We start from the raw sequence: 12,044 nt of genomic DNA, 5'->3' as shown, positions 1-12,044 counted from the left end.
CTGTTATTAGGTGGGATAAATTTGACTGATAAGAACATCTGCTTAAATGAATCTTTTTACTTTATACCTATCTCCTACAGATTTCTTATGTCTAAAGCATAGCATAACTAAGTAAATGCACTGCTGGCAAATTTACTGGCCTTCTGCACTACAAAGTACTGATTAATGTCAGAAGCTGGATTTTGAATAATTGATTCAGTAAATGCAATCAGCTATGGTAAATGCTGTGCCATCAGACTATATTATTCCCTGACACACCATGAATTACAATATTGTAGAGTCTAATTTCATATCAAACAGAAAATGCTGTAATACACACCTAAAAAAAAACCAAAAAACAAAACCAAAACCACTAACCCACATGTGTACAATGACATATTTCTAAAAAGGCATGTTGTACAGACAGTGGAATTTAATGATCTATCTTTCTCTTCAACAAAATTTAAATAACATCTCTTTAACAATCATATTCCAAATACATTTCTAATTTCTCTATCTTTGTCACCTATGCCTTAAGTTTTCCAAAGGGCCTGCTCACATGAAATGCTCCTGCCCTCTACCTCTTACTGCAGACAGTGAATGTATGGGAAATGCATGCACACACACATTGTTGAAGAAAAACAGCTTAATCTATACATACCATAAATATATACAATTTCATGGCTTTAAGTAGAATGGGACTGTCTGCAGAATTATAGGCCAAATTCTGAAAAGATCTATAAATTGTGGATAGTGTCACACAGTGAAACTCGTCTGATTGACAGATCATGGTTGTAATTTATGTTTTCATTAGAAAATTCTGTGGAAATCTTAATTTGACAATACATGAAACACTTACAGATTTTTAACACAGAGGCTTGAAATTGTCTCCTGAACAGTTGTTTGTACCAACAAAGTAACAACCACTCTCGAAGGAAAAAAAATCATCACATTAAAAAATGAGGGGGTTTGTAACTATTTTTTTGTTTTTTTTGTAAAACTAAGTAAACTCCACCACTTAGTAGTCAGTCAACTTTACACACTCATTGAATAGCTACTGAATATCTGCCTTCTATACAGGTAACCATGGAAACAGGGCACATGGTAAAACATGGCAGTATTCCTCTGATATTGGAACAGGGGACTACAAAACAAATTAAAGTCTCAGCAAACTGGATACTCTGTGAGTGCTCCCACTCCCAATGGAAATATTTTGCTAAGGAATCTGAGAGCCTTTAACAGAGACAGGGCCATGGAGCTCTGACACTGAGGCTGTGAGGCTAGTTTCATTCTTCAAAGACATTTAATTGATTAACAACAATTTATATCTATAGTTAGGAGTTTTCAGGCACAGGCCATTTTTTTTTTTTTTTTTTTTTTTTTTTGCCACCTATTACCAAGCTTATAAAACCAGCAGTCCTTTACTCAAATAACTATATGAATAATTAAGCAAATTTACCTGATCATAGTCTTCAGCGACATCTTTATGGACCAAGCTGGGAACTAAATTTCTGATGTCAAGAACTGCTTATAGATTGCTCACTGAGAATGACTTTCACCATCTCCCTCTCATTTCTGCCAGATGGCAGCCAGTTTAAGCTCCTTGACAAGTACTGGCTGCCGATTGATTTCTCTTGCGAGCCAATGGGTAACCATTGCACATCAACAACATTCAGTTAATGTAATCTCTGTACGAAGCAACCTTTAATTCTCAGGCAGCTGCATTCTGTGCTAACTGTACCTTTTAAAAAGTTTAATGGTGGAACCCCTTTTTCAGAGCATATTGCAGTATTGAGTATTCCAACCTCAAAGATGACGAAGAGCTTGTGGTATCCAAAAATAAATGTAAGGACACAATATTTCAATGAAGAGTAAATGATGAAAAGAATTTTTCCTGGTCTTTGATGTTCATAATATAGTGGACTCTAGAAGAGTTCCATCCAGAGAACTTAAACAACAAATGGTGGGGTTTTTTTCTTCCAGAAACAATGCCTTTCACCATGTTCCATCTCTGATGCATACAGTTTCAGCAGCACTAAGCAACTGTTGTTATGCGAATATCATTAGGGAAAAAAGGAAAAGATCACCTATGTGATATGCTTCCATAGTAGTAGGATATAGCCAAAACAGAGAATATTTTTGAGAGCTGAAGAATGCAAAAAATAGTAAAAGATTGGAGAACTGCATTTTGCAATATTTAGCAATCTACCTGACAAGCTCAGCTATTTGTCAAGCTTGAATTAAACTTCAGAAACTGTAAAGCCATGAAGATAAAATTATCCTCTTCCATTTAGACTCCTTGCTCAAGAGCATTAAAGAGTTTCAGTGGTATAGCTATTCTACACATAACTACAGAACCTCTTCTTCAGTGCAATTAATTGAATATCTCTCAGAAGCATCACAATCACTTTTTTAAAAAGATTTTTTAAATAATGAGTGCAATGACACCAACCTAAAGAAAAAGCCACATTTGTTATTATAATTAAATTTCTAGCAATATAAAAATCCATCATTGTTATAACTTCCAGGTTAACAAAATTTACTGCATAAAACATGTAACTTAATTTAGTGTAAGAGGAAAAATAGACAATTGTCAAGGAATCACCCTGGGGCCTCGTCAACATTAGCAACAGAAAAAAGTCTCTGTGACATCAGAGAAAGTTTAGGATGAGTAATGAGCAAATAAAAGAGATTATAATGAAACTTGCCCTATTCTATACGTAGCTGGGTCTGAAAACAAGACAGCACCTCTTAATCTTGTTTTGCCTTGGATCATTTGGTACACATTGCCTGTAATGTTTGGTTTGTGTTTGTGTTTAAGGCTTCCTATATACTCACAAAGATTTACAGATATTCCTATGTCTTCCACAATATAAAAAATTATGTTACAATTTTGGAAAATACAGAGGGATTGTATTTGAATTTATATATTCCAGGTTGGAAATGAACTGAGCTGTTGCTAGGGGGGGGGAAACCCAAACAAACAAACAAAAAAAACCCCAAACCAAAAACTTTAAAGAGGGAAGTTGAATAAAGAAATACAGGACCATAAAGTAAATACATACGCAAGCACTGAGGTACTTCACCACTCCATGTTCCATTCCCAACGCAAGTCAAAACAGCAGGAAAAGAGAGTTCATATCCTGGAGAGCAGACATAGCTAATGCTAAATCCCCAGTCCAAGTTTGTTCCTTCCAACCTTCCATTAGAGATCTGCGGAGGAGTTGGGCAGGTAACAGCTGCAATAATATTCAAAATAATTAGGCCCAGCTGCTGTAAATATCCCCAGTGTGCACAATTACTAGAAGAACCATATGTGCTAATTTCACCTTTTTTAGAGGACAATACAATCAGGACATGTTGTCTTCCTCCCTGTATTCTTGCCACATTTCCTGAAGTTAGTACTTCAGGTTTCCTCCATTAAGGAGACAGTGGCTGATTGATGAAGGGTCTTAAATAAAACACAATATTTCATCAAACCTAATAGGAAGACTACCTAAAAATCAGTATGGAGACTATGAAGTGTAGAACATTTAAGATATGTCTGGTAGTACACTATAAGATGATTTTGTTTGTCTGTTTAGACAACATAGAATACAATTATCTTTAGTTACTGTGGTAATAGTCAAATGCTTTCTTCCTGTTAACCAGCTTAAGCATTTGCTAGATATTAAAGCCCAGGGATGAAATTCCAGGACAATTGCTCCACAATATGGCTTGAAAGCTTGTTTCTAAGTACCACAGTTTGGTTAGCATTTGCTTCACGAATAGCTTCTCTCCAAAAAGCATCTAGCTTCTAGCTGGAGGGAGAAAATTTAAGGATTTCCAACCTCTTGAAATTGTCAGTGTTGCTACCTCTAAGAAGGCCAACAAGAAGTATTTCACTATAATTTCTCATTTCCAAGCCTCCCAGGAAAAAGTAGAAATATCTTCTACTCAACTATAGGAAAGAGGACTGAAAAACACCACAGGAGGACAGTAGAAATAAACAGATCTAACTGTAGAGATGAAGATAAAAGTGATATTCACTGGATAATGGGGTAGTAACAGACAATTGCTGATTAAGAGCTGAAGGGAAAGGGGTATAAAAGAAGTTAAATGAAAAAAAAAGTGAATCAAAAAGAGAAAGGGGGAAATTTAGGCCAAAGTTACTGGAATGAATGAGAAAGAGAAAAGTAAAAAAGAGAAAAGTTGGGAGAAACTGTGCTAGCAAAGGAGAAAGTGAGCAAATGAAACTAGTCTGATTTAATTTAGACAGCTGGGGCAAATGAGAAGAGGTGGTGACTAAAAATAAAGCAGAGAACACACAGGTCACAAGAACATAAGAAATGAAAATCTGCACTCATAACCTTTAAACTTATGTTTAGACAGCTGTCATCTAACGGGCCCAAAAGAAGTCAGAGGCACTAAATCAGGAGTACTGTCTATTTTAATGTGATCTGCAGAAGGTTCACCATGTCCCATTTCTCCATTCTTATTACACACTTCAATGAGAGAATCTCTACTGGTTACATCACAAAGATGCTCTGCAGCATAATTCATGGCTGTTTGAGAATGCTGGATGAAAGTAGTACTATTATCAAATAATTCTTTGCCAACCAGTAAACCAAATCTAAATGTTAAGCCCCTATTTTTTATACTATCTGTTTCTCTTGCTCTGGTTCATAGTTTAAAAAAAAAAAAACAAACACCAAACAATCAACCCAAAAAAGGACACGATAGCTTTTGCCACATTTTCATGATGCTCTAATAAAAGTAAGTCAAAATAAGTACTCCAAGCAGCAAAAGTCTGTTGGCATTCTCGAGGAACATCATGACTAGTCCTTTAAACAGGATCTGTATGTTTTAACTTCTGAACTGAATAATAAAGGAAGAAGTACTAGTCAGTAATTAGAAAGGAGACAGAAGCAGCAGCATGAAAATAGGTGTAAGATAAAAATTTTGGGGTGAAGAAATCAACAACTCCCAGCAATAAGGCAGAACGCCTCTCTAAATATTTTGGTCAGAGATATAACCACAAATATGTACACCAACATTTCTCAATTTAAGAGCTGAAAATACATTAAAAATACAAGTCTGCAGAAAAGACAATTTTTGCATAGTTGAATATTTAGTTGCAGATTAACATGCATCCTCTTCCAACTAGGCAAAGCCAGAGAATTATTTATATCTTCTATTTCAATAGCACTGTGACAATTACGCATCCATTTTCTGCCCAGTTCATTTTCCAATTATTTTAACTAAATGGTACCAGAGGACCCTGGCACTTCCTCCTCACAGTAAGAACTAATTGTGATACATTTCAAACACACTACTGCATATTAGATAGAATGACAGAATCATGGAATGGTTTGGGTTGGAAGGGACCTTAAAGATCATCTAGTTCCAATCACTCTGCCATGGTCAGGGACACCCTCCACTAGACCAGGTTGCCCAAAGCCTCATCCCACCTATCCTTGAACACTTCCAGAAATGGGGCATCCACAGCTTCTCTAGGCAACCTGTTCCAGTGCCTCACCACCCTCACAGAGAACTTTTTTTTCCTAATACCTAATCTAAATCTACCCTCCTTCAGTTTAAAACCATTAACCCTTGTCCTATCACTACATGCACCTTGTAAAAAGTCCCTGTACATTTTTCTTGTAGGCCCACTTCAGGTACTGGAAGACTGCTATAAGCCCTCCCCAGAGCCTTCTCTTCTGCAGGCTGAACAACCCCAACTCTCTCAGCCTGTGATCTTATGGGAGGTGCTTCAGCCCTCTGATCATCTTTGTGGCCCTCCTCTAGACTTGCTCCAACAGCTCCATGGCTTTGTTGTATTGGGGACTCCAGAGCTGGACACAGTACTCCAGGTGGGGTCTCACAAGAGCAGAGTAGAGGGGCAGGATCACCTCCCTCAACCTGCTGGTCACACCTCTTTTGATGCAGCCCAGGACACGGTTGGCTTTCTGGGCTGCAAGCACACACTGCCGGCTCATGTTGAGCTTCTCAGCAATCAATACCCCCAAGTCCTTCTCCTCAGGGCTGCTTTCAATCCATTCCTCGCCCAGCCTATAGTCGTGCTTGGGATTGCGCCGACCCACGTGCAGTACCTTGCACTTCGCGTTGTTGAACTTCATGAAGTTCCACAGGCCCACCTATCAAGTCTGTCAAGGTCCCTCTGGATGTCATCCCTTCCCTCCAGTGTGTCGACTGCCCCACACAGCTTGGTGTCATTGGCAAACTTGCTGAGGGTGCACTCGATCCCACTGTCCATGTCTCTGACAAAGATGTTAAACAATGCTGGTCCCAGTACCGATCCCTGAGAAATGCCACTCATCACCGTTCTCCACTTGGACTTCAAGTCGTTGACTGCAGCTCTTTGAGTGTGACCATCCAGCCAACTCCTTACCCACCAAATGGTCCATCCATCGAATCCATGTCTCTAATTTAGAGACACAGATGTCGTGCGGGACAGTGTCAAATGCCTTGCACAAGTCCAGGTAGATGACATCAGTTGCCCTTCCATTGTCCACCAATGCTGTCACCCCATCATAGAAGGCCACCAAGTTTGTCAGGTACTATTTGCCCTTAGTGAAGCCATGTTGGCTGTCACCACTCACCTCCTTATTTTCCATGTGCCTGAGCATAGTTTCCAGGAGGATCTGCTCCATAATCTTGCCGGGCATGGAGGTAAGACTGATCAGTCTATTGTTCCCCAGGTCTTCCTTTTTTCTCTTTTTAAAAATGGGGGTTATGTTTCCTCTTTTTTGGTCAGTGGGAACTTCACTGGACTGCCACAGCTTCTCAAATATGATGGAGACTGGCTTGGCCACTTCATCCACCAGTTGCCTCAGGATCCGTGGATGCATCTCATCAGGTCCCATGGACTTGTGCACCTTCAGGTTCCTTCAATGGTCTCGAACCTGATTTTCTCCTACCATGGGCGGTTCTTCATTCTACCAGTCTTTGCCTTCTGCGACTTAGGTGATGTGGCTAGAGCCCTTGCTGGTAAAGACTGAGGCAAAAATGTCATTTAGTACCTCAGCCTTCTCCATATCCTGGGTAACCAGGTCTCCTGTTTCCTTCTGGAGAGGGTCCACATTTTCGCTGCTCTTCCTTTTATCACTGACATACCTATGGAAACTTTTCTTGTTGCCCTTGACATCCCTGGCCAGATTTAATTCTATCATCAGGGCTTTAGCTTTCCTAATCTGATCCCTGGCTGCTCAGACAGTTTCTCTGTATTCCTCCCAGGCTACCTGCCCGTGCTTCCACCCTCTGTAGGTTCCCTTTTTGTGCTGGAGTTTGTCCAGGAGCTCCTTGTTCATCCATGCAGGCTTCCTGACATTTTTGCCTGACTTCCTCTTTGCTCCTGAGGTTGTAGGAAGTGATCCTTGAATACTAACCAGCTTTCTTGGGCCTCTCTTCTCTCCAGAGCTTTGTTTCATGGTAGTCTACCAAGCAGATCCCTGAAGAGGCTAAAGTCTGGTCTCCTGATGTCCAGGGTAGTGAGCTTGGTGTGTGCCCTCCTCACCACCTTAAGGTTCTTGAACTCCACCATTTCATGGTCTCCGCAGCCAAGGTTGCCCTTGAGTTACACTTTCCCCACCAGACTCTCCTTGTTGGTGAGAACAAGGTCCAACATGGCACCTCTCCTCGTTTGCTCCTCTGTTACTTGGAGAAGAAAGTTATCATCAACACATTCCAGGAACTTCCTGGATTGCTTATGCCCTACTGTGTTGTCCTTCCAAAACATATCAGGGTGGTTGAAGTCCCCCAGGAGGACCAGGGCTTGTGAATGTGAGGTTGCTCCTATCTCTCTGCAGAGGGCCTCATCTGCTTGGTTGGGTTGCCTGTAGCAGACCCCCACTATGATATCCCCTGTCCCTGCCCACTCTTTAATCCTGACCCGTAAATTTTTGGTGGGCTCCTCATCCATCCCCAAGCAGAGCTTCATACACTCTAGCTAGTCATTGACATAGAGGATGACACACCCTCATCTCTTCTGCCTGTCCTTCCTAAAGAACCTGTATCCTTCCATTCCAACACTCCAGTCATAGGAGCCATCCCACCATGTCTCTGTGATGCCAATGAGATCATGTATTACTTCTAATTACACAGTCAAAGAAATGGGGCTTATTAACTTACCTAGTGCACTCACACAAACCTGTATGGAGTAGATCGAAATTCTGAGAACAGGACATATTCTGCATATAATTATTATTTAGTATTTATACAAGCCATAAAAACATATGACCTAAAACCAGAAAGACTCAAAAACTCAAAGCCAAACTTGACAGTCTCTTTTGTTGTATGGTCCAGTTGGAATCAAATGAGAGTTAGATGTCCTCCTCCCAGTTAAGAATTTAAGGCTGCGATGCTATATCATAAATACTTGTTCTGTCTTAGGATCTTCTAGCTGTTCGCTTACAGCCACTCTTGGAGACAGACAGACTCTTGGTCAATAGGACCAGTATGGCTGTTCTTCCATTCTGAAAATCAGTTTTGTAATTGAAGTTAAGGCTGGCTAAGAGCACATTGCAAATAGAAAAAAAAATTAATTGTTAAGAGGATCTTGAAGTATGACAACCTTTAAGAATGTGTTGGGAATGTAACTTTAAAAATTTACATTATCAAAGGTGAAATATAATTAAACTGGAGTTGGTAAGATATTGGGAGAATTGTATTCAGCAAGGAAAGTAATTGCAAATGGGGTGGAGATTTGAAATTTGTTTGATCTGTTTTGATGAATGAATTCAGAGGAGGAAAATGAGAACTGCTGAGCATGTATGTAACTGTACTTCCTGAAAACAACACAGAAGGAAGATGGATGAGAACAAAGTAAGTACAAACATAACCAAGTTGGCTAAAAATAGAGATCAGGCATACTTAGTGTGAACCCAGAAATAAAACACCAAAACAGTAACACTGCTTCTCTACAGCTGTGGTATCAGGAAGAGAGAGAAAAATGACTCCAGAGAGAAGACGTTTTAGGGTTTAGCAAGTGAGCTTCTCAGAGAAAATTGATTTGATGGCACAGATAAGGTAGCCTTTCAGTAACATTCATATTTTTTGCTGTTTAAATTTCAACAGGGAGCATTAAAAAATTCCAATAAAACAGAAAAAAATCATGAATGTAATTAATAAAAGAGAGAAAAGGAAGATCTTGAGATTAATCTTTTCAGTTTTCACAGTAGAGAAAATGATATGAAACAGAAAAATATTTATTAGGAAATTTGCCAGAAGGATTGAGTCTTTCTGCTGAGTGTGCTGATACAGTACAGTGATGCTCAAAGCTGCATGTCTAATGAAGGAGGAATCAAAGAAAAATCTTAGTGTTATGGATAGGGTAACATGGAACAATTTGCCTTTGACAAAGTTCAGTTGTATTTATGCAGACCTTTCCCAAAGATGTGTATCACATGCTTGAGTGGTCCTTTTGTAAAGACAGGGACATATATAATGTCATTTTTGGTATGACAGGCTCACCTTAAACAAACAAGCGAACGAACAAACAAACAAACAAACAAACAAATAAATCTAAGCCATAATTTCACATTGGTTAATTCAGTTTAGCAGCAAAGTAATAAAATGTTCTGTCAAGATACAACATATTGCGCCGGTATGAAAAATAAAAAGGAAAAGAAGCAAAGGATGAAGTCACTGTTCCTGCAGCCAAAAAAATCAATTCAGTGTATTCAAACTAGCAGTAAGTTTTGATTTCTGTGGAAATATTTGTCTGACTCATTACAATAAACAGTGGATGTAAATGTCATAGAAGAAATAGTTGACAAAATAAATGTTGTACCTTTGCATGTTGGGATTACTCCACTCCATGTGCCATTGCTAGTACAAGTGCGAATTACGGAGCTATTTGATTCCATTGTATAACCAGGTTGGCACATGTAAGTAACATTTTGTCCAACAACATAATCATCACCATATCTCATGCCATTCGCTGGGACTCCTGGATCTCCACAACTGATAACTGTAAATAAATATTTGAGGAACAGATTTTACAACCTGAATGTGATTAATTTATATGCAAGGGGGAAAACATAGAGCAAAACTAGGAATTTATTGGGGAAAAAAGGAGAAGGGAAATTATCATAAATCTTATCTCCATCAAGAGAAGATAAACATATATGTCATCTGAATTAGTTGCAAAACACAACATGTGGACCTGTATAACAGCTACATTTGGAGAACATAAATACATCTGTCCAATAGTAGAAGTAATGGACTGTATAATTTTGATCAGTAAAATCTCAAGATTTTAAAATGAAAAGAAGTGCAAGAAATAATCCATATGTCATTACTACACTTTGATACCCTCAAATTTTCCTATCAGTTCAGAGCTTCATTGCTAAAGAAGCAGATTTCTATTGTTTAGTTTACTTTTGCACTGGTACATCCTAAAAGAAAACACAGCTTGGAAAATTTCAGATATATGTCTGCAAAACATTCCCACTTTGTAAATGCTCACATGGTTATTATGTGCATAAACAGATGGGAATGTTCAGGCCAAACAAGGGCCATGGCTTATCATAAAATTAGTCATATAGCACTTTAATGAGTGGGAATGGTTGTAAAACCTCTTTGACTTTTAGTGTCAGGAGATAATTTAATCTCCTAATGAGATTAAATGTTCATAAGGAGCTAATAAAGAATTATATCATTATAATCTGAGAATAATGTTGAAATAGGTTAGTTTCTCTCAGACCTGGTCAATTGGATCTTTCAATTTCTGGAACAGTTTTCAGAGTAAGAAATCCTGAGAACCCTAGTGGCAATGATAAAAAACTATTGTTTTCAGGAAAAAAATAAACACCAGGAAAAAACCTAGTTCATACAAAATACAGCATGTGTTTTACAGTTTATCTTATAGTAAACTTGACACACCACAAGGTTATCTGGGTTAGTCTAAAGGTAGCTAGTGCAGTGATAAAGAAAACTGGAGATCAGCCTATTTTCCTTTGTCATTCCTTCTCCTCAAAATAAAAAAAATAAAAAAAATAGAGTTGTAAAAGACAGTAATGTTTCTCTTAGTTACACAAGTATCTTCAAATGCTCTACATGTCTATCTTTCTTTCTTTGACATATTCCATTTACTATCCTTAATGTTGCAAATTAAACTAAAATCATCCTTGATATTTTTCCAGTTATAATATTGTTTTGACTGGATTACAACATAATTCTCATGCCTTTATTGTTTCCCTAAACCTTGTTTCACCTCTTTAGATTTTCCTGTACGAAGAATATGTCAAATCATTGCCTTATGAATTTAAGAACATGCAAACACCATACACCACGTATGATCAAACAGCTCCACAAACCATCCATTTATTTTATACTGTTTAACACTATTTTCATTGTTTACTTAAATCCAACTAAAACTGTGTTCTCAGCTTTTTTGTTCACTTTACTTACAACCTCCATTTCTTTCTTTTAGTCATTAATACAAAATCTATGCTTCTTCCACTGTTACTGTTACTGTAATGATTTTACCCTTTCCTGCTACTGACAATTTAACATTGACCTGCTATACAGCAAGAGCCACCATGGCATTAGCAGATCTCTAGATTGTTCTACCTTCTCAAAATTCCTACCTTCCTATCATTAACTTTTTCAAGCCATATTTTAAAGAAAAGAAAAAGGAAAAAAACCCAAAAAACCCAAACCTGATTTTCTTTGATGTATTTTTTCCCTTCTGTACTTACTAGTCTTTATCCTACTATAGGAAAAAGAGTTGCATGAAAGAAAAGACTTGAAGGAAAAGAGTCATTCTTCATATTACTGTGTTGTAACAGTAGAACTGTTCATAGAGGTGAGTTAGCAGAGGTAAGGAAAAGATCCTTTTGCTCTTTTGTCTTATACTGCAGCATTTGACTTTCAAAGAAAGCAAAGGGAGATGTAAGGAGGTGACCTAGATTTTACTGAGATACTGTGTTTTGTCATAAACATAGGAATAAAACTTTAACTAAAAGAAACATGCAGTAATTTCTTAGCAGGCTCAGTGGCATCTTCTGAAATTCACAGATTGGGACAGTCAGAGAATCACAGAATGGTGAGGTTGGAAGAGA

The 12,044-nt window shown here is 38.2% G+C and overlaps 1 protein-coding gene across 1 annotated transcript in view; it reads right to left on the bottom strand.

Moving 5' to 3' along the window:
• CSMD3 (CUB and Sushi multiple domains 3) overlaps nt 1–12,044 on the bottom strand; it is a 727,509-nt gene that overhangs the window by 35,313 nt on the left and 680,152 nt on the right. Inside the window, exons 59-60 of the mRNA XM_075743489.1 lie at nt 9,770–9,949; nt 3,045–3,218 (exon numbers count right to left, since the gene is read on the bottom strand). Coding sequence (XP_075599604.1) covers nt 3,045–3,218; nt 9,770–9,949 — 354 coding nt within the window. The remainder of the gene's footprint in view (nt 1–3,044; nt 3,219–9,769; nt 9,950–12,044) is intronic.

Source organism: Balearica regulorum, chromosome 2 (assembly GCF_011004875.1).
Source record: "Balearica regulorum gibbericeps isolate bBalReg1 chromosome 2, bBalReg1.pri, whole genome shotgun sequence".
Classification (NCBI taxonomy): domain Eukaryota; kingdom Metazoa; phylum Chordata; class Aves; order Gruiformes; family Gruidae; genus Balearica; species Balearica regulorum.
The sequence above is the reverse complement of the archived record's forward strand: the minus strand, read 5'-3'. Positions and strand labels throughout refer to the sequence as shown.